This window comes from Lepisosteus platostomus, chromosome 14 (genome assembly GCF_059453375.1).
Source record: "Lepisosteus platostomus isolate fLepPlt1 chromosome 14, fLepPlt1.hap1, whole genome shotgun sequence".
NCBI classification, from domain to species: Eukaryota; Metazoa; Chordata; class Actinopteri; order Semionotiformes; family Lepisosteidae; genus Lepisosteus; species Lepisosteus platostomus.
In genome coordinates this window covers 38,160,719-38,183,163 of record NC_142624.1, presented here as the reverse complement: position 1 = coordinate 38,183,163, position 22,445 = coordinate 38,160,719, and the positions used below count along the sequence as shown (strand labels likewise).

General features: G+C 46.0%; 2 protein-coding genes across 3 annotated transcripts in view; one reads left to right on the top strand and one right to left on the bottom strand.

Moving 5' to 3' along the window:
- The window catches only part of epb41l5 (erythrocyte membrane protein band 4.1 like 5), a 41,875-nt gene extending 33,318 nt beyond the window's left edge, over positions 1 to 8,557 (top strand). Inside the window, exons 22-26 of the mRNA XM_088606187.1 lie at positions 3,082 to 3,178; positions 4,361 to 4,438; positions 4,863 to 4,913; positions 5,146 to 5,315; positions 6,552 to 8,557. Coding sequence (XP_088462313.1) covers positions 3,082 to 3,178; positions 4,361 to 4,438; positions 4,863 to 4,913; positions 5,146 to 5,315; positions 6,552 to 6,618 — 463 coding nt within the window. The 3' untranslated portion in view covers positions 6,619 to 8,557. The remainder of the gene's footprint in view (positions 1 to 3,081; positions 3,179 to 4,360; positions 4,439 to 4,862; positions 4,914 to 5,145; positions 5,316 to 6,551) is intronic.
- An 804-nt stretch (positions 8,558 to 9,361) lies between these two features.
- klhdc3l (kelch domain containing 3-like) lies at positions 9,362 to 19,078 on the bottom strand. 2 transcript variants are annotated; one of them, XM_088606188.1, is made up of 8 exons: positions 18,922 to 19,078; positions 15,974 to 16,192; positions 15,485 to 15,567; positions 14,804 to 14,882; positions 14,085 to 14,125; positions 13,339 to 13,459; positions 12,589 to 12,775; positions 9,362 to 11,661 (listed from the first exon to the last, which is right to left on the bottom strand). In XM_088606188.1, exons 2-8 carry the CDS (start codon positions 16,116 to 16,118, stop codon positions 11,058 to 11,060), a joined length of 1,260 nt encoding a protein of 419 aa, XP_088462314.1. In that variant the 5' UTR covers positions 16,119 to 16,192; positions 18,922 to 19,078; the 3' UTR covers positions 9,362 to 11,057. The 2 variants fall into 2 exon arrangements, with proteins under 2 accessions (XP_088462314.1, XP_088462315.1); XM_088606189.1 differs by having other exon boundaries at positions 15,974 to 16,195; positions 18,922 to 19,077.
- Positions 19,079 to 22,445: the final 3,367 nt, after the last annotated feature.

Here is a 22,445-nt window from a genome sequence, read left to right as displayed (position 1 = left end):
CTGTGCTCTCAACGTAGAGTAATGCCACATCGCGAGAGGACGATCAAAGTAAATGAGCTCTTTAGCGAGGGTTGTCTCTACACGTGGTGTGGCTGCTGTTTTGTTTCGTTTGTAATCGTCAGTGCCGAGAGTCGCAGACAGTTCAGTAATCCAGTCTGGAGCCGAGTCGGTGAGCCAGGTGTAAAGCAATAAAAAGAGAGGTTCACTCTCACTGAAAAGATGAAAAAACGCGCCGTGGATCCTTGCTCGTGTGCGTGGGTAAATGAGAGAGCTTCCTGCTCGTCCGCATCCAGGCTTTCGTGGGTTTGAAGTTTGAAAGAAGGGGGGAAAAAGTGATTGAGATTTATAATATCTCAATATATATATAATTCACCGGTGGAATTAAAATACAGAATGTATGCAGACAGCCCCTCGGGGATGGAAATGGGGTATACATTAATTAGGGGGGGGGGGAGATGAAATGGGCCAAAAATGTCTTGACTGTTGTACGAGCATTGTTCAGTTTGCGCACTGTGCGCTTTTTATGGCTGCCAGGAGGGGGCGCCTGCTCCCTATAATAGCTGCTCCCAGCATAATCCTGACCGTCTGGACTTTTCAGTACTAATTGATCACTTTTACTGATCTGTTGTTAGCGTGTTTCCGTTCTCAGCCCCGAATTTCAAAATCACTGGTGTTTCCGGTAAGTTCCACCGTGTGTAGGGTTTCTTACCTGCACTTCTGATTACAGGATGTGCAATAATTGATCCGTTCGTGAGAAACGGACACAGACGGGAGGCCGCTTCGGGTTACACACCGGAATGTGGGGGTTCTGAAACTCCCTCTGAAATGAGTTCATATTTAAGAATTGAAATCTTAAAGTAGAGACACAGCAAATATAAAACTTGCCTGGTTGTGTGCATCTCGAAGAGCTCCAGGGGTTTCTTTTCACAGTCTTGAGACTTACAGTGATTGTGAAAAGAAACTGTTTTGTGTTCTTCACCATGTTTTCTTCCTTAGTGCTGGTGGGAGGGGCAGCGTTTGGCCCCGTTGTGACCTTGTGGCGCAGTGCCTCTCGTGTAGCTGTCCGGCCTCGTTTTTTCGGGCTCTTCTGGAAACACGGAGGAGGGGGACGTTCTCTACTTCCAATCTGGGAAAAACGTCAAAAAGAGCAAATCTGTTCACAAGAAAGGAAGCACACGTCTATGTGCGATCAGAGAATTGGGCCTGTGGCTTGTATGAGTCCTTTGCACTAGGAATTATACCAAGGCTGTCGTTGTTTGAAAACTGGGATGTTAAAAGGGTCTCGCTTCAAACAGGAAGCAGCAGAGTCGGTAGCAAAAAGAGCCAGGCAGCCCTGAGGCTTCGCTGTCTTTCCTCTGATCTAAAGGCAGAGTGAGGCGAATCTTGATCTGCATTAAGTGCAAGTGTTTTCAGAAATGTAACATCTTTTGTCACCTGTGTTTTTGTCATGTTAACAAGATGCTTTCCCAGTCCTTCTAGGGGATAAGAATCGCTGACTTGCTCCCCCACGGGAGCCCTAGTTCACAGCTCGTTTACCACCACTGCCATCTCTATGAGCTCTCCCCCGCGAGTCCTAGGAACAGCTGTCAGGCAGATTAAACAGCAGGATCTGTCGCATGCCTGCGGGGTTTGACTTCGTTAGGCATTTGAAACGGCAAGTTGACAACCCCTCCCCTCAACACACACTTCAAAGTCAGGGTGAGCCAGTGCAGGACTTTTTATAGCACCAATACATGTTTGGCTAATGCTGTTACCCTTCCAGATCAAAAAGTGTGATGAAATGGGTGAATTGACGCACACTGTTTGTGGGGGAAAAACGCACCTAGAAACCTTTTCTTTTCTCCAAATTCTTATCTGATTTTATAATGAAATAATATCCTTAAAGATTCCTCAAGGCCTAAAATCTTAAATCTCTAAACCTTCTTTGATTAAATCATTTTAATAGTAAATGTTTTGATCATGGCCGTAGTCCACAGATATGCAAAATGCTCACTAATGAAGATGATTGTGATAAACGCGGTACCTGCACCTCAGGAAATGGTCTCTAAGGTGCAGGACAGCCCCTTTTTCACTCTCATGTGACACTGCCTTTTTAAAGCCAACCTGCTTCATTTTCCTTTAGTCACCAGTTGTTCCATTGCAGTCGTTACCCGTAGCAGGTTTTGCAATCCATTTAAAAGCCCTATGCTGTCCTAAACGGATGTAGTTTAGTTGTGAAAGTAGACAGCAGGGCAGGAAATGGGCTTCAGTTTAACAACACCTGGAAGGAATGGGAACACTCTTGTTGACTGGCCATTTGGTGTCTTGTGGTGTGCTGATAACGACACCAGTCTGGTGTGAAAGAGCTCCCGCTCCAAGCTGAGGGCCTCAGTCTACACCAGTCCTGTGCCTGGAGGAGCCCTTTGTCAAACAGTTTTTGCTCCAGCTGATCTTTATCACCAGGCCTAATTGCTGCCTGTATCTGATTTGCTTGCTCATTTAGACTTTCTTGCTGCACTTGGGCCTCGGTTTGGATGTGTATAGTGTTAGGACTCCCACATTAAGAGACTCAGATCAAGTTTCCCATGTTTCCTACAGTGAACAAAACACGGCAGAACTCCATTCCTTTTATTCTGTGCTGCTGCTGCAGATCTTTGCCATCCCTGATGGCGAGAGGGAACGGAAGTGTAGGAGCAAGAGAAGTGTAGGAAGTAAGAACAGAAGAACGGTTACAAACTGGAGGGACCATGCGGTCTATCGGGCCCGCTTGGTACTTAGTATCTCAGTGATCCCAGGATCTCAGCTAGCTGTTTCTGGAAGGAAGTCAGGCTATCAGTTTTCACAGCATGGCATGAGAGCTTGTCTCCCACCCTCTTGATACAGAAGCGCCTTCTGTTCTCAGTTTAAAATGCACTTGCATGTAGCTTCCAGCTGGAATAAAGATTTGTCCAGGCTCCTCCTACCCAGCTTGGGCGCTTATTAGTCTTGAAAGCCAGACTTTTCTGTTCAATGTTGAAGTTTTTTCAGGCTGCTGGTATCACCTGGCAGAGACGTGCCCATCACATTGACTAACAACAGGAACTGTTTTTTTTCCTTCTTCAGCAATGAGGTAAAGGGCAGCGCTGTTACTGAAGATCATGCCTCTTCCTCAGCTCCCTTGTTAACGCCTGAACCTGGCAGCGAGGCTGTGACCCTAAAGGTATCCTAATACTTGTACCTTCACTTGCAAGCCTCAGTATTCATTAAAAAATATTTCACGTCATCGGGAAACATAAAGCCTCTCTAAACTCCACAGTATACTGTAGCCAAGCCATAAAAAGATTTGCCATAACGTGACTTGCAAAATTATTCTCACGATTGAGCAATTTGCACATTTTGTTGCTTTAGTGTCAAGTAGATATGACACTTTGAAGTAGCAATTACTTGTTATATACTCAATCTACGCCACACATTCAAGGCAAGACAACAAAAATAAGTAAATAGATAAATAATTACCTTAATAAGCCACATGGTTAGTTGAGTGGAGCTTCTCTCCATGTGCAATCATAGAGGTTAACATGGTTTCAAAATATATGCATTAATATCTTGTAAGGTCCCTCAGTCAGGTTGTGTGTCTCAAACGAAGATTCAACTATAAAGACAAGGAAGCTTTCAGAATGGCACAAGGATAAAGTTGTGTAAAGTCGCAGATCAGGAGAAGGGTATAAAAACACTTCAGAGACTCTTACTATCTCTGAGTCGGGTAAAGTAAAGGGTTAAGAAGTGGTACGCACCTGGACACTGCCTAGATCAGGCTGTCCCTCCACCCTGAGCAGCCAGGGAGAGGAGGCTGGTTAGGGAGGCCACTGTGAGACCAGCAGAGCTACAGAGTTCAGTAGCAGACACGTCCTTGAGGGGTCCAGTCAGAGTCCTGGCTTGAATCCTGGGAATCTGGGGGAATGCCTGGAATGTGCTGTCCGTAAGGGGTCCCCAAGAGATCTGAGATAACATGAGCGAAGCGTGAAGAGGAGAGGGAAAAAGTGCACCAAGCTGGGACAGACTGACCCAAAATATCTGGGGCTGTAACCATTACCAAAGGTTCTTCCACCAAATATTGAGTTTATAGGTCATTTACATTTACTTAAATTTATACGTTTTCAGTTTGAGCATTCAGGTTTTGATTCAGATATTAATTTTGTGTTTTCCACAAAGTACACCCTAGGAAGAGTCTGGTACTTTTGCAAGGCACTGTTTATCAGTGATGCATTTTTATTGTAAGTTAAAAGTAAAGATTATTTTCATGACTAGTAAAATCTTGTTGATTAGACATGACATTTTTTTCTTATTATTTACATTTTGTTTTTATCTTTCACCGGTTTATTAAATTCTGTTTGGTACACAGGCTAAAACTGAAGAACTGGACACCCTAATTTCATCTCTAACGGATAATCTAATAGATTTTACAGATGCCGTCCCATTGGTGAGTTTTAATGGATGTGCATTGTCTCAGTGTTGAAGAATGTTATAAACAACTCACACTGAACTATTCTCCAGTTGGTTTAACAACAGAGCTGATGAAACCCCAGTCTGGGTTTGATCTCTGTGTGCTCCCCAGCCACAGGCTGTAGCTTGTCCAAAAAGACCAATCCAAATGGGTTCCTTGTGCTCAGGCACACTGCTTTACATAGACATAGCGCATAGCTCTGTAACATCTTGAGTGCCACTGAATCTCAGGGCTCGTTTGCAGCAAATTCTTCAAAACAGCTTTGTAAGAGTTCCGTTACAATATCTGTTTTCAAATATATCGGAGTTCCATTAATTAATTCATCTTCTATTAATTAATACAAGCTGTCTTTCAAGATTTCCGTAATTCGATTGGTTTTGTCGTCCCTCCATTTTTAAAGGTTCAGTCTAAGCTGATAATTGCTCCTAGATGGATTGTCCCAGCAGCTCCTGTGAGTAGAGTGTGGAGCGGTCTGTCTCTCTCTGGCTCTCAAACGCATGGACCACAGTTGCATGACTATTAGCTGTCCTGTTCCTTCTCCAAATGAATGCTCTGATTTGATCTGCATGCCTGCACTTCAGTAAAAATGACATTTTTGCTCCTGTTGTCTTTGCATTGCGTCGCGCTCTGCTTTGTTTAACCTCCCTTCTCTCCTTGGATTCCTGTGTCTGTCCCCTTCCCAGTTGCCGATCTGCCGCTCTCTGTCATCGGCTCAGGGTGGTGGCGTGTTCACGAATGGCCTTTTCGACAGCGATGGCAGCTTATCTACAAAAAGCCCACAGCTGAACCCTGAGGTTGCCCCTCAGGCTGCACAGCCTCCTCTCCCCCACACTCCTGCTGTGTTGGCTGCCAGGTATTGTTTTATCACTTTATCAGCCGTAAACAATTTCTTGTATGAGGGATTTGTCTTTTCACAGACCCCAGCTTGCTCTCCATGAGACACACAGACAGGGAGGGAAGCTTGGGGTCAGAGCACAGGGTCAGCCATTTATACGGCGCCTCTGAAGCAGCTGGGGTGAAGGGCCTTGCTCAGGGGCCCAATGGAATAGGATTCCTCTGCCAGCCGTGGGATTTGAACCGGCAACCTTCCAGCCACAGGCGCAGATCCTGAGCCACAGCGCCAGCGCTCAAGTGGCTGCTTCTTTCTTGTGCCCATTTTCCCCACCATGCAAGAGCATTATTTTCTTTTGTGCTGTGTAGAAAGAGAGTCCACTATTACATCTGTGACATTGGACAACAAGTGCCAGTCCTGTAGCTGATATAACTGAGGTTCTATTTGCAAAGAGCATTGCAGTGCAAAAAAGTAAAACAAGGGAGCAGCTCTGATTGCAATAAAACACATGTCCAGCGTCACAGACGGTCCACAGCTACTATTCCATAATGAATACTGAAGAGGGCGTCTAGCTCCTAAGCCCTTCTGTTTGCGTTGAATATAAAGTATAACATCCTGAAAAGTATCTGGCAAATACACAGCACCATCCTTTCTCCTCTTGTGCATCCGTCTTTAATTTGTCATGCTTACCTTGTACAGGTGAGTTGATTTTACTGCGGAACTAACTAGAGTTTTGTTTTCTCCTCTCTGGGTCATTTAATGCAGATTACACCAGGGCATTGTTCATTCCTCCTTAGTTCTGCATTTACCATCATAAACACGCTATTTTATATAGTGCCTTTAAAAAGTGGCTTCTCATAGCTCCTACAGTAAGAAGGAAAAAATAGGAGGTTAAGTCTGTATAATGCAGCAGAAGATGTATTTGCGCAGACTCAGTTAAATGAAAGTTTTGAGCCTGGCTTTGAAAGAGCTCAGGGAAGGGGACTCCCTGATATTCTTAGGGACGAATTCCAGAACTCTGGGGCACAGCAGGAGAAGGCTGTGGCACCCCCAGAGTTGTAGATGATCTTGGGGGACAGGAGGAGGAAGGAAGGCTGCGAGGTGGGGAGTAGGAAGATAAATCAGACAAGTACTGTGGTGTCAAGCCATGCAGGACCTACTCGCTGCCACATGCAGGTAAATGCACTATTGAGCCCTGTGTTTCCTGGCAGAAGTGTCCCTCTGTACTGACCTCTGTTCCCTTGTTGTGTCCTCCAGTACAGTGAGCAGCCCAGCCAAGGAGGAAGCAGCGAAGTCCAAGCGCCTGCTGACCACTGAGCTCTGAGAGAGGCGAGCATTCCTCTTTTTAGCTCTTGATCCGTACTACTGTATCTGCGTCACAGCTCGACTCCGTCACGGGACTCCGTGTTTCTCCACCTTGAGCGTTCCAGCAGGGGAGGGAGAGGGGATCTCTCTCTCCAGCTGGAACATGAGCAGTGAGCAGGACACTGGCCACAGGGATTGTAATACTTTTCTTTTACTGTAGGAACATTGCGAAGGAAACGTTTTTAACACTGATTATAAGGTGCGCACCTGGACAGGTTTCCAAACGAAGAAAATAACTCTGTATTCCCTCTTCGCTGAACATTCCGATTCCTCCGGACTCTCCGCTCACTCTGTCCCGGCTCAGACGGGCGTGGCAGAGATTCCCGGGGGCGAACACAGGGAGGCAGAGGAGGCTGGCGGGCTCCTGTCCAAGGCCCTCCTGCCCTGCCGGCCTCGTGCCTGAACTCGGCAGGCCTGGGAGGCCATGCCATCTGATGACTGGGATTTTTCTGCCGTTTTAATTCGATTTTAGGGAAATGCAAACAAATGTTTCCTGGAAATGTTCAAGGTGCATCTTTCTTTTATTTTTGTTCTTTGTGAAGAGTCCCGATGCTGACCTCAGGCCTCGGGCTTCAGAAACCCCCCAGACTGGAACCACTGCTGGTACTGTATGTGAGAAATCTTAGCGTGCAACAATGAGCCATGGAAACTGGAAGAATGGACTAGGTCTACACTGTACTTCTTAGTTTTTATACTTTGCCTTATTTAGTTTCTAGAACTATGTAACTGTTTTTCTTTCTTATACATGTTAGCTACTAAGATTTTGTAGCATGTAGCACCTTTAGCATCAACTATGTATGATTCTAAAAAAAACGTAATCACTTAGTCTTCATTGGTTATATATACTGAGCCCTGGCAGCAGGAACAGCCTGTGCTGTTCCAGGCCCTCGCTCCGCTGCGCAGGGGCCGTGTGCAGTGGGATTGTCCTCACACACGCACGCACTGGCCACTGGGCGGCAACTGTCCGTCCTCGGTGTCTGGACTCACTGCCGCTGGGACTGGCCTTGCAGAAAATCATTCCCAGCCAGCAGCAAGGTGCACTGGCCTTCCGCTTGCTCGTTTCCACCCAGGCTGGACATCGGAAGAACGGTTTTCAGCGCTTCGGCACGCGGCAGCCCTTGTCCATCAGGCAGTGGGAATGCTCGTCAGGGGTCGTCTTTTTACCTCTCTCCATTTGGACAGTCCCTGCTAATAGGCAGGGACAGAATATCTCGGGTCTGGGAGATTCCATCTGACTTCTCCCTCTGCTCTGCTGGCCAGCTGTGCATCTGACGAGCTACCTGTTCCTGCCGGGACTGGTCGACGTCCGGCTGTCCTTTCTGCGTTGTTCAGAGCTGCCAGTCGTGCTCTCACACTGTGACTGGTCTGCCAGAGTATGGCAAGTTGGCATATGTGCTGTACTAACGTTTAGTGGACTTTCCTACTAGCCTTTCAGAAACCATACCACAATTTTGTACTACTAGATCACAGTTCAGTTTTGATCCCCAAAAGCATCATTTCGGCATCACTTTTATTCTCGGACAGAAGGAAATCCGTATCTGGCCCCAGGAAGGACTGTCCGTATAGGATACAGTTTTTCTGTTTCTTACTCATTTTGTATCCCGAGTTGCATGTCGTAGTGAACAATACTGTAGCTCTGTCACCACTCTGGTAGGTCTTTATATTGCCATGTAAGTGCAATTCACTGTAGCATTCCTAACTGTAATTTATTTTTGTAAAGTGCACCATGTTTCACTTTGTATATGTCGGTGTAATCTTGATGTAAAAAACTGGATTAGGAAACTCTGCACTGACATGTATTTTGTATGTACATTGATAAAGAGCTGGGAGATTTTAGTATGCCTGCTGCAATTTTATATGATGTAGGATTTCTCTAAGTAAAATGCATACTTTTAGAACTGTCTTGCAGTTTTTTTTTGTTTGTGCGCTGCTTATTTTGGTTACTTCTGTAAATTACCCAAATGGGCAATGCCTTATTTGACGGTGCCTGCCCATAATCATTCTGTTGCAGCAGCTGGATAAGGAAGGGAGCCCATCTTTTGATGGACTGGTGCTGCAGGTTCTTCTGGAGGGAGCGTAGCTTTGGAACAGCAGGCGGTTATCACAGTCCAGCAAGGAGCAAAGAGGGAAAAGGATGGATTAAAGTCCATCATTTATCCTTGGTAAATTATTGAGCTCCAAAAGAAATCAAAGCTGACTATCCTGACCCGCTGTGTAAATTGTGCTCAGAGGATGTTCACAGTGCTAGTTTTTTTTTTGGTAAGAGCGCTGTTTTTTTATTTTGGTACTGGAAAAAAAAGCCTCTGTGCTGTCTCCCGCACAGGGCACTCGTAAAATAACTGTACTGTGCAAGCGACTCCTCAGCTGAGCAATTTACAGTATACATGCACAGTATACCAATAATCTTACTGCACGTAATCACATAACGTCTGTTTAAAGTAATCTCAATTATTTACAGTGACTTTAAACAGGGGGCAGGTAACAAAAAAATTCAGTTCAGCATTCCTAGTAACCCAGTACCCCTGGATGCTGCCCACTGTACAGGCGTGTGAGGATTGGAGTTCCTGTTCATCGCGGTGTCAGAAACTTGTAGCTTTTCACGGTCAGCCAGCGACCCTCCGTAACGGCAAGAGGTGTAAAGGTAGGCTGGAAAAGCTTGCAATTGCAATATGAAACTCCCTCACTTCAAGAAAAACATTCCATTGAGGGGAAAAAAGGCCCTTTTTATTTGTTTTCCAACATGTGACCAAGCACCCTTACCAGTTTTTGAACAGCTCCAGAAAAAGCTCAAGTGAAGAAAACTTACGAAAATCTTTATTCTAGCGATGCAGCATTCAGAGTTTTGGAGGCATGGGAGTGTTTTTGTAATATTAAGAATTTAAAAAATATTACAGAAAACCTAAACATTTTTAAATATAAAGAATTACTGATCTTTTTTTTTCATGTGATGCCCTTTTAAAGTTACTATTGGTTGATTACAATTCTGAAACATCCAGAGCTGTTTTTTTTACAATGTTTCAGCAGTCGAGTGTTCTGTCAAGCAATTTACAGGTGCTGCTGACGGCACATCCCACGGCCCCTTTAGTGTCTCAGTCCTGCAGTCCTCCCGATACACGTGTACAATTTGGGGCATTTCTTTTCCAGATGAAGATGTTCCACAAAAACGGTCTTCCCTAAATTTCCATTCTGCTGTGAAAACAACTATTTTAAAATAATTATAACTCATAATGACTACCAAAGGAGGCAGATAGACCAAATGGACTCATTTGTAATTGTTCTGACAAGAACACTCTACCCAGAAGGCAATGAAGAGGTTTTGCAGATTTGTGCAGACAAATGGACAGGTGCCCTTTACATGTCATTGTAAAACAAATGCTGAACATGAATGACAATGTACTGACCCAAAGTGCAGGTTGCCCCATCTTCCTCACACACTCTTCCGCCTCTGAAGACCTCATCCTCTGCAAACAAGCCCCTGATGCTACAGTCCTTGTTCTGCTTTGAACACAAGTCAGTTACTCTGCTCTTAACTCACAGGGTGTAAACAGGCTTTTATTCCTGGAGCTGCTTTTTCTTCTCACTGTGGGCATCATGAAAGGGAGACCGGCAGCGTGTGAAAACAACTTCATGGCTGAATGTTCCTGAAGTGTGGGTATGTTGGAGCAGGGGGTCCGGCTCTGGTCCTGGAGGGCCAGGGTGCCTGCAGGGTTGTGAGGGGTCTCACCAGCCGCAGCCCCCAGAGAGCTGGAAGAAGCTGTGAAAATGCTGACAACCTGCCTACAGGCCAGGCCTGGTCTTTCACAGCCAAGCTGGAATGAAAACCCGCAGGACCAGCCCTAAACCAGCCTGTTTTACATCATGGCCAGTATAATAATGCAACACATTTGGATATAACCGTGGCATGGCGTCTTCTGGTTTTTAATTCAGCAGGCTGTTATAGAGTTATTTTTGGTCTATTTAATTAGCTGTTGCTTAACTATAATACTTCTCATCAGGCTCCAGCTGGTTTATAGCAGAGCAGACTGTACTCTTAATATATAAAATAATGGTAAAATCCACACTTGAATTTAAGAAAATAACTTCAGATTCTAAAGAAATACCTTCTCTTAAGAGCCTAACCTCTACAGTATGTTTTTCACAGGCCCTGATTAAAATGTATGTTATTATTTAAAGGAGCAGACAGTAATATTTGGTACTGTATTACCGAAGTGTATAGTTGTATAGAAAATAGTTAACATGTTGGAGGGGCGTTACCAAAAAACCTGTTAAAATAAAGTTAAAACTTTAAAATCTGTTGCATGGGACAGTATTATCAATTATAAATGCGATTCAGTGCCTTTTTCCCCAGAGCCAAGTGCTTCCAGTCTTCACTAGAGGTCAGGGGTCAGGGGTCAGAGGTCAGAGGTCAGCCAGCGTCAGCTGCCAAACGGAAATGCTGGCACGTCGGCTTAAAGGCTTCCCTCCTATCACCAGCAGCAGGTCCACCACACGGTCCTCTGGCACGGAGAGAGAGTCTTTTCCGAAAGCCTCCCTGTTCACCACAGTAAGGCCGCTGGTCCTTAACGAAGGCTGGCAGAGCCGGTCGTCTCTCTCTGGCGCCCCACTGCTCGAGGTTTCGCGCCCTGACCCATCCGTGCCGTTTTTTACGCAGAACGTGTCCAGTTCAATCGCGCCCTGCATAGCCGCGGAGGGAAAACACCTGTTCTTAAAAGGCCTGAGCCTGAGGCCGTCCTGCTTCTCCGTGCTGCAGGGGCTCGGCCCAGGCGAGGGCGCCGTGCTCCCCTTGGCCTGGAAGCCCGGCCCCAGTCCAGTGCTGCAGTGGTAGATCCGCGCGGGAGGGGAGGCGTCCGCCGCCGTGGAGAGCTTCTCCCACGTCTGGGACGTGAAGCTGAATCTCCACAGGCTGTTCTTTGGGAAGCTGTGCGTCTCCCCTCCTCCAAACAGCAGCATGCTGTCTTCGTACCGCACAGCTGAGTGCCCCACTAGCTTAGAGGGTCCTGAACTGGAGGAGGAGGAGGAGGAGGAGGAGGAGGAAAAAGAATAACGTTATTTTAGGAAGATGCTTTTCAGGGGGATTGATGTTAAAAAAACACAAAATGATAGAAAATGTCAAAAGTAACCCGCCCCTGGCATCAGATACGCCTTCTCTCATCCTAGCATTTCTAATGTAACGGTGGGTCACCCCATCACCACCTGATCGCCTGGTGCAGAAGTAGATATCGAATGATCCTGCTACGGCACAGCTGTGTGCTGCAGGCGGCTGCACTGGTTAGCAGGCTGAAACCCAGGAGCTCGGGCTCGGGCAGTTTCAGCGGTTTCCGAGACGGGCCGAGGTGTGGTGAGGAACAAGGAGAGTGATGGCTGTTGAAGTCAGCAGCAGGCAGTGAAAGCTGCCATGGGGTAGGTGCTTGCAGTCCTGGGTACAGGCAGGTTCGGAGATTCAGATCCTAAGTCTGGGACCTGTGGAAGATTTGGGATTCCATAGGAATTGCCAAGTTTCGCTTTCTCATCCTGTGAAGCTGTGCTGAGGGCCGTACTGCCACAGGTATCTCAGCGCCAGAGCACCTTCCCAGTGGCGCAGGGAAGTCCACAAGGATTAACTGGGAGACTAGGCGTCTGATTGGTGGTCAGCCTGAATGTGTCTTGGGAACACCGGGAGGACCCAGATCTCTCGTGGGAATGGTGCAGTATCCCAGGGCCGCCATAGTCTGGGTATGACAGCTCCTTCTCAGCGTAGTCTTTGCCAGAAACAAGGGAAGCGGTTTAGCTTTGCACCTCCTACCCCTCTACAGCTGCCTTCAACGGTCTTGTGGGTGCCCTGGCCTAAGAGGTCAGGATGCAATCTGACATCCATGCCTTGCTATATTTCTGTGAGCACTAGAAACATGACCATGCCTGAGCATTTCTCGCAGCAAAGGTCCAGACTCACAAAGCCTTGACGCTGGACCAGGACTGGCTGCAGAAGTTCCACTTCCAGAAGTCGCTCTGCTCCCTGAGGCCCATCAGACCTCCGTAGAGATACATCCCGTCCCGGTGCACCACCGCTGAGTGGCCGTGCCTGGGCCCGGGGCCAGCGTCGCCGAGCGGGGGGAGGAGCGAGGACCACTGGCCGCAGTCTAACACACAGCACAGACCACATGCACGAAGGTCAGTCTCGCCCACGGTAGCCCACTCTCTGCTTCTAGTCAAGGCGAGTCAGTTCACCTCCCGGAGCATAACGCTCATGAAGGGTCCAAAGAAAAATCAGAAAGGAAAAGGTAGAATAACTCTGTAACAATACCGCACTATTATACAATCGTACGGGACATTACTATCCACAGAGGGAAACTGAGAACAGACCTGAGTTTTATCACAGGAGTGGTAGCTCACCTGCAGTAGGAGATACAGTAAGGCTCAGGAAAGAGCCTTTCATGCTTGGTACAAAACACAGTAGGGGCTAAACTTAGCAGCTTGCAGAAATAATTCACCTCGTTTGTAACTGGCTCATTTATACTGGGTCAATAAAACCACAATACTGAAAATTAAAATTCTGAACAATGGATCTAGGGTCATTAACAAAAAATCCTGCAGGCCTATTCCAAATGTCTTCTCCAATGGAAAGAATACGAAATATAAGCAGAGAAAAATATATACCAAGACATTTGAAGCTTTGCATAATTGTAAATAGACACAAACTGACCAAAATCAAACATCCAGAACTCCTGGGTAGAACCTTTCATATCGATGTATCCCCCATAGACGTGCATCGCAGACTCATAGACCACAGCACTGTGACCCCATCGGTTTACTGGAACTGCACTCTGAAACACCAATTCATCATGGGAAAGGAGACACGCATCACAGAGACAAGAGCTCATGCATATTTAAAACACGGTATCGATTACCCGGTTAAATGAGCACCTTCAGAGATGCACTCTGCGAGCTGTGGGCATGACAGCATTTAGTTCCCACGGTTACTTACTGTACTTTAACAAAAACCACAAAGGAAATTCACAGATCTGCAAACACGACACTGAGCTTCACACACAGAATGCAACTTCTGTGTTTACATGTACAAAAGCAATTAAAAGGTTGTTTTTCTATAACATTTATTGCCACCGCATCTATATAAGTATATAAGTAAAGCACTTAACTGCATCTAACTTTTTTTTCAGAGCAAACCAGAAATAGTAGAGACATCTCCTTTTCCTCTGCATTTTTAAAACTTGTAGACTTGTCCCTGAATTTAAACTTAGTTCAAAGATAGCCAAAACCCCTGCTGGAGTTCGACATCTTCAATAAAAAAGCCAATTGAGAGATTAGGTTAAAATATGGGACAGCCCCAGCGCACTCCGTGCACAGTCATACCCAGCAACCTTTGTGAAAAACCCTCCAATAATCCTGCTGCCCTGAACACAGAGTGAAAACAGCCGTACAGTACAGTACCTTGCTGTGTGCTCCCTGCCAGCGTGCCCACTGCTTCTTGTCTGTAGGAAAGACACGTCCATAGCAATTACTTTATGAGCTACACAGCGCTTTCAGGGGGACTGGCTGGTCTCTTCCACACACGTCCAGCTCCACACTAGAATACAGATCACTCAAGACACTTCCTAGTGCGCTGGAAGTTAGAAGTAACTTTCATCAACCTGGTGACTTGTCTCCAAGATCTTAATCCACATTAGGATTTCTATCCACAGATATATTCACATCATTCCTTTGGTCACTGTTATGTTATTTTTGATAAATGAGATGTCTATTTGTGAAAAGTGTGTAATGAAGTGCACTATAAATTCCTAAGCAACTAAAAATGCTTCAATGGAAATCATCTCAGCCTAGTTACTAATGTTACTTTAGCACATTTTGTTTATCCCTCAATGTTGAATTACTGTCTCTCTACCCAATTATACATGTGGTTACTTAATTTGGACAGCAATTCTGAACTCTTGTGTAGCAGTGTGAGGTAGTGGTTGGGCCTTCTGTACAGAGGGTTGGGGGTTCAGAGTCCAAGTTGGGACTCTAATATTACACCCTTGAACAAGGCTCAGTATGTCACTCAGGGTGATCCAGTAAATCAATTCCCTGTTATATAAATGGGTACTCACCAGATCATTGTTGCAAATAAGACTTTCTTCTCAATTTAGGATAAAAAACCTATTTTGATCTACCTATATCATACAGCCAGAGAGAGGTCTTCCCCTCTGTGTAGGCAGAATCTATCATTCCCCCGAAGACATACAGAAATCCCTGAGAAACACACAGGATGAACGATGTTAGTGTGAACAGTCTGTTAACGTGTTGGAAACATTTCTAAATTCAAAGTCTCACAATCGAGAGCAATATTTCTATCGGATTAAAAGAGATATATTCACAAGCCTGCGGGTTTACAATGTAACAGGGCTGCCTCATGTCACATGAAGTTTTGCTGCTGCGTTCTTAATGGCAGAAGATGGCGCTGTGCAGACCAGGAAATTTCGTCTATTTTGTGATCTGAATTGGAGGTTTTACATGTTAATGTGTACATTTCTACTTTTTCTGTGGTTTAAAATGTACTTCTCAATGCTCATTCCTTCTAACCCCAATATCTAAAAATAGCTTCGCAGTTCCCCTTTAAATAAAAGAGTGGCCCTGTGACCTCTGGTTTTTGAATAATTTTATTGAGTCAGTCAAGGCAGTTCTTCTTCAGAGATACAATAGGTCACATGCACTGTGTGGCTGATATTTATCCAGTAAAAAATGAAACTGAAGATCTCAGCAATTCTTCTGACTCAGTAAGAAGGCAGTCTCTGGTTATCGACACTGGCCTGACGGAGCCGCGTGTGGCTCTGGCTGGCGGCGAGACTCCGAACCTGATGTGTCACCATCGTGTGCTCCTCCAGCTCCTCCGGGGCCTCTTCAGAGCTGCAGTCCAGCTCAGTCCACTCGCTGCTCGCTGACAGAGAGGAGCACAGGCTAGGTCAGCAGGGTCCGCACTGTAAAGCACAGACCCATGCACACACACACACACACACACACACACACACACACACGCACACGCCGTTCTCAGAGCTGGAAAGCAGGCCCAGGAGCTGATGAAAACCACCTTCCCTCGGGTTTTGAGTGCGACTGCGACAGCCTTCCTGAAAGCAGCCAAACTGCGTCGAGGGCCCGCCCGCGTGCCGTCTCTTCCCCCGTGCAGCAATTCGGGACATAGCTGTCCATACAGAAATAAAAGAGCAGCTCGGGGATATTTCTCATGGAGACCAGCTTTCTTCCCCACTGGCCCAGTGTTTCTGATTACAGTGCACTGCAGGACAGTACACCACCCTGGCAGAAAAGCAATTACTGTCACGACTTACCAGCGCTGTACCTCCAGAAGTCATTCAGTCTGCCCTGCCTCCGGCCGCCGAGCAGGTAGATGTCGTCTCCCTGAGCACAGCAGGCGTGTTTGTATCGGTCACAGGGAGCCGGCCCGCTCTGAGGAACACGGGTCCACAGACTCATACTTCAGCACCTCCGTCGCCGTTCATCCGACCCGTCCCTGCAGAGCCCACATCTCCCGGAGAGCCGGGACAAACCTGCTGGCAGCAACAGAAAGACAAAAAACAAAATCACTCAGAAAAAAAAACACAAATGAAAAAAGACCCTTCTCCCCTATGTTTTAATCCAAACGGAGCAATGGTTTACCAGAGATTACCATATTGCTGCAATATTTCTGCCCTGGAGTTGCTGCCAGAAAAATCAAATAAAAGGAGGGCTCTAGGTCTTAACAGTCTTCAACAAGCAAAGCAAGAGTGCGCAAAAACAAGCAGTCACATGGGACTCGTTCAGGAACAGTTATTGTACCATCTTTAATAGAAACCGTGGAGGTAAAGTGCACAAGAGCATGAGAGGGAGACAACCAAGAACACGCTTTCCCGAAGTACTGTTCAGCTCAGTTACCTGTGGCTGTACGATGACTTTTAACAGAAAATCTGGAACTGGTTCGATAATATAAAACGGCAACTATTCCAAGACCTGGCGAAGAAGGTTTCAGAACAGAAGAAGACACGTTTTCACAGCTGTCTCTGAATCATCCCTGTGCATCTGTGCCCGTCCTGGGACGGAACAGCGTCCCAGCCAGGCCAGGGCCCCGAAACCGCTCCCCGTTCTCCTGGGATCCCCACCAGGAAAAGCAGCTTTTGGTTCACAGAGGGAATAAGTATTACAGTTAAGAGGATGAGAATGTCAGTAACAACGACGACTCCGGACCGAGGGCACGTCAGGGCAGGGCCAGAGGTGTCTGCCGTCCCTCCAGACCGGTCCCGTCCCTGCGGCGGGGGGGTCCGCAGGCTCCGAGGTGAGCCCCCAGCCCAGGCAAATCAAAAAAGGGTAAAACCCACAGTTCTCTGAGAGTACGATACACAGGAGAAATGGGTGGACAGAAAGGAGCGAGGCTGTGTTACTGCAGCCAATGGGCCTTGAACTGCACTGTGCGCCAAAACTTCCTTTGAGGGGCCAGACCACCACACCGCCAGCATGCCTGGGCTTCCTCCTCCTCCTGCTGCCTCACGTAAGCCAGGGCGCTGTGCTCTTTCCCGAAGGCATCCAGCGCCTGGAGCTGTGGCGCCCCCTGTCTTTCTCTCTCTGTGTGACCAGGAGGCTCCTCCACACCGCAGGAGCTCGGCGGGCAGGAGATGGGTGTCACGGACGTCCAAAGGGACTAACCGTGGGGAGCAGGAGAGCGGAAAAAGACCCATATGCGTAGCGGCGAGACGGGAAAAAGGCCCGGGCTCATTAGTGCAAAGAGTTCAGGAATGCCGTATAGAAACCTATGCCCTCAGGGAGCGGACGTGGGGCGCCCTGGTGCTAGGCGGGTCTCAGGACATCCGAACGTTAATGCTGAGCGAGGACAGAGTGCAAGACCCGGAAATATATAGCCCAAGGGAAAGAGAGGGACAGGAAGGACAGCAGACTGGAAACTAGGGACAGGACAGAGAAGGAGTGCCCTCTGGCTGCAGAGGGCGTGACAATGGGCTCCGCCGCGTCACCGGCGCCTGCTGGAAGACTGCGCTCTTGACGCCGAGGAATCGGAGGACGATCCAAAGGCCGACATATTAAAGCACGACCTAGTGCTGGATCCGTGCAGCGGCCAGATGCAATTGTAAAAAGTCAGTTCTTCTTGATTCCAGTCTTTTTTTTCCCGTAAACACTGACAGCTATTAATAGGTACACCATCAAATCCCTTGATACCGTATGCCTTCTAGCAACGTGAAACTCACAACAACCTATTTCATTTCGCAAACAGTAGTGTTTGGTTTTTTGTGTGTGTTGTTGTTAACAACTGAGCTGTTTTGTGCAGTATTCCTCTCTCGCCTTTCTCAGATCTATCGTTCTCCTGGAGGCGTCCTCAGATGAGAGTTTATCTCACAGCTTCCTAGCTGATACATTCAAGCCGGTAAACAAGTTACAGTAACGAGTAAAGCTCCGTCGTCCAGAATACCTGACACGAGTAGAGCGACCCCACTGTAGCCCATCGTTTGTAGCACTTGGGCATAGGAGCGTGAAGCTCACAGAGCTGAATGTTTTCAAAAAAGAGTGAAGACATCTTTAAAATATAGGGTCCATTTACATCTAGTGTCTAGGTTTTAAAGACACTGCTTGAACCGCAACTGAGAATCTGTCTTTATCCTGAGACTGAATTTTATCTCGTCATCTTTAAACGAGTACAGTACAGTACTCCCTGAGTCTGTCTTTCTTAACAATAAGAGAGAAACGATGCAGCTCCGGAGACGAATAACGACGTTTAAGAACATGTAAACAGGATATATACATTTATGTCACATTAGGAGAGGAAAGAACTTCGTTATTTCTATAGTCTCGCGTTTAAGGCTTTTTAAAATGGCATGCAGTCTTAAAAAACGCAAGCAATGGACAGGATTGGAAAAAAAACTTCTGAGACGTTGTGGAGATTTTTCTAAGCCATGTTTTAAAACGCGCACACGCACACACACAAAAAAAAACTTTCCCTAGAGATGGGCGAGCGCAGCGAGTGTAATTTGCGATCTCTTCCCGTCCCGGGTTGTTTTAGACCTCGAAGAAACGGCATGAAACTGTCCCAGAAACAGCTGGAAAGCGGTTCATGACAATTATAGGCTCAACCCAGTAACTCTTTCTGAAGCGCCGATACTGTCGAGGTTGTCATGTGCGCAGTCAGAAGTAGACATAACAGCGGGTCAAACTCTGAGATTCACGGATCTATAAAATGCTCACATTAGAGATGATATCAGAGGTATTAAGATTAGTTTGGGATTGTTTTTTTACTTACATGGGGACTGCAGCTCCTCAGAAAACACGCGTCTCATGCCCGTGATTTCCCTTTCCGAGTCTGCAACGACGTTTCTTTTCCCCGGTTCCTGAGCTGCGAGAAAACAGGGCGTCTTCACTCGCCCGGGGCGCCCCCTGCTGGCCGGCTAGTTCAAGCGCTCTCCAGCTCCGCAAAAAACACAGCGAAACCTACTGCCAGGTCAGCAGAAATAGCCCGTACTTAGTCTGCAGGTCTCCAAATAGCCATATGTGTGCGTGACGTATCTGTTATGCGAGTACGTATTGCAAACAGTCATGCAAACTGCAACTAAAATCATTTCAGTGAACATGGGAATCTGTTGTTGTTTGACGCGGGAGAGTGGCTTTCTGCTTTTCCTTTAGCATCTTATTCACCGCAACAAGATAAAGGCATGTAGGGCATCTATAATAATTGAGAAAATTGACCCTGCGTTGCACTGTCTTATCGTCCCGTGTGTGTAGCTGCCTCTGGCTTCCTACGACCAATAGTGTAGCGCACTCGCCCGGCGCTGCGGCCGAAGAGCGCCCGGCTGGGGTACGGGTGACGGGCAGGACAGGAGTGGAGGTGGTCAGGTCGGGGTTTAGGAAGGCCGCTGACCAGTCCCACAGTCTAAACAGGTACTGAAAACTCATGCTGAATATAATTTGAAATGGTCTAACGGTATTCACAGAATTGTGCTCTTTCACTCTCCAGGGTCAGACAGATTCGCTTCGAAGAAGAATCGCTGATCTCTGGTCGTTCGCAGCGAAAAAGACCCCACAGTTACTACGTCATGACGATTTATCGCAGTAGGACACGACACAGGTTCCTTTTTTATAAGCCCTCGTCTTCTTAATTCGTTAAAATCTTATCTCGTTACACTTTAACATCAATGCTAAGCTAACATGCAAAAATGCATGATTAAGCGAGTAGTTAAGGTCAGTAGTTCAGGTGGGTAGCTAGGTCAGCATGTGTAGTCTGCAAAGGAACAAGTAATAGGTTTATTCCATGCTGAAAAGAGAAGAAAGAAAACACAACGTTTCGGCTGTGAAGCCTTCTTCAGGTGTGGGTTAAGGTCACTATGCCCATGCCATAAGGACTGTATAGTTCCAAAGCTGCAATAAAGGGGATTATTTTCTATGGCTAGAAAGATATACTGAAACACATTTCTATAGATCTAAGTTGGTAATTATGCTAAATTATTGTTGTTGTTGATGATGATGTTAAACTGTAATCTTAAAATATGTAACACGTACCATATTCGTACCAGGACTCTCATATTGATGTTAGAATCCTCCATGAGCCATTTTATAGGAAGGGCTTGAGAAAAAAAAAGGAAACGCAAACAGAATTAACCTGATAAGACCAGATAAGAACTCTGAAGAATGAACACATGCAAGATTGACCGTATTTGTCTTTTGTTCATTGATATGTCCTTCAGGAGAGCTTGTTGCTGAAAAAGCTCGGTTACAAGAGTGTTCAAGGACGTCGACCACCTGACATTTAATCATAAAGCCCTTGCAGTGACAAGTCCCTTGTCGAAGAAAAAGTACACTGATTGATATTTTACATCAAATACAGATTCTATTGCCAGCTGAGATGTCATTTTTCTGAACATTCAAAGCTTTTGTATCTGAATCACAACAGCCAGGCTGCTGTCTTGGGGACCTTTCAGATCTCTGAGTGAAAATGGCCAACTCCAGTGGGGTGCGTGCAGTCCCAGCTGAAACCCCAGGCTACCCTGAAATGGGAAAAGAGGCCATAGATTACACTCCAGCAACACGCGTCAAAACTGGTAAAGAGTGCTACAACTTTACCACCCGGAAAACCCAGGCCAGGTATCCCCCACCCTGGCCCGGCCCCCAAACAGCAGGTGTTGTCCAGTCCATCTTCATTGCCTAATTGAAGTCTTAATTGAACTAATAAGATGCTTGATTGGAATCTTTGCAAGATATTTTCTCCCCAAGAGTTTGGGGTTCTATTCATGAAATGCAAGAGTTTAAATGCAGCCTCTAACGTGTTTAAGAGCTAAAAAAAAAAGTCAAGGAGTCCAAATTGATCCTATTACTAAGGCAGTTAAGGGTTCACTTGTGTAACTGAGAACAGGGCTGGAGCAAAAGCCCGGAGGTACTGTATGTGGGCTTTTAGACAGGCGGGGGAATATAGTAGTCTACCCTGATACACCCATTCCATGCCATTCCAGCTCGTTGAGCCTTCCAGTAAACAAGCTGGATACTGATGTCTTGATAATGGTATAGAGTGGAAGTCCTGAGGCTCGCTATCCCTGAAGTACTGTATATAAAGCTATTATTTGCACAGGAAGAAACCCCAAGGAAGGATACAGGCTAGAGGGGGAAACGGGAAAGTGTTTAAAAGTCGGTGTATCCTGAATCCTGGTGTATCCTGGATTTCCTTTGCGTCTCTTTCTGGCTGTATCATGCTACTGTTTATTTCTCCTGTTAAAGAAATGTTTCATGAAAGCGAGTGTGATCGCCTTTTCACAGTTTACAGTAGTCCAGGTTCTCAATGCTACAACATTTTGTCCGTCTCTTAATTCCAGGTCACTTCTTAATTGGGTTACCAATTGTTGTTTTTGTACTGCTTATCGTCTGAGAGCTAGCTAAATAGCATTTCGTTATACCATATACCTGAATATGAGTATAATGACAATAAACTCGAGCTTGATCTGGCCTGATGGTTACAGCTTACTCGAAATAGGGGCGTGAAGATTGGAACTCAGACTGTCGGGAGATGACTTGATCAATAAGGGTTAGCACAGCTAACAAGAAGTTATTTTATCCTAATACGCAACTACGTTTATAACTTTAGTTTCTGTGTGAAAAGCACTAAAATTATAAATCGGATTGAATCTGTTTTTTGTGTTTCTCGGCGCATGAGGATTGTTTTGTCTCTTTCCTCCTGTTTTCTCTGTGCTCAGCCACTTCTTTCTGACTCGCTTTTGGGATGGAAGTTGCTCTCTGTTGCTCTCTGTTCGGGGAAACAGACTTCAGGCACATTTTCTAATTTGCTCAAAATCATGTGATGTTTTATGATTCCTTCAGACTGAATGAAGGAATCATAAAAGACTGAATGAACTGCAAGGATGACCTTGTAAATGGTTAAACTTTTTCCTTTCAGATAACAGTATAAAAATAAGTGCTGTAAAAGTATTTGTAAAACAGTAAGCTCCCGCTCAAGTTCAATACTTAATTGCCATAACAACCAGGAACATGGAATTTGGTTTGGTGAGCTCATACAATTAAAGACTTACAATAAAAATATGATCCAATTATACATCATATAAGGAACAAAAGAGCAAAGACGATGTTGCCCTGGTCAGCGTCATCTTGAAATCTCAAATTCTGTATTAGGATTGTGTAAGAGTTGTCACAGGAAGCTACCTGTTCAGTGTAATTAATTTAATCAGAATAAAGCCGTCAACACTTGTGATGCTCATGGATTAAGTGTGATTTAATTGCTTTTAAGTTTTCTGCAGTACATGAAACACCCATCACCCAATCAAAAAT

Bases quoted from the DNA above. Each gene is read 5' to 3' on its own strand.
- klhdc3l (XM_088606188.1), bottom strand. From the start codon at position 16,118: ATGAGTCTGTGGACCCGTGTTCCTCAGAGCGGGCCGGCTCCCTGTGAC. The intron at 15,568-15,973 runs GTAAGTCGTGAC...CCTCTCTGTCAG, and splicing joins CTTCTGGAGGTACAGCGCTG to CGAGCAGCGAGTGGACTGAG. The intron at 12,776-13,338 runs GTCAGTTTGTGT...GCTGTGTGTTAG, and splicing joins GTTCTGGATGTTTGATTTTG to ACTGCGGCCAGTGGTCCTCG.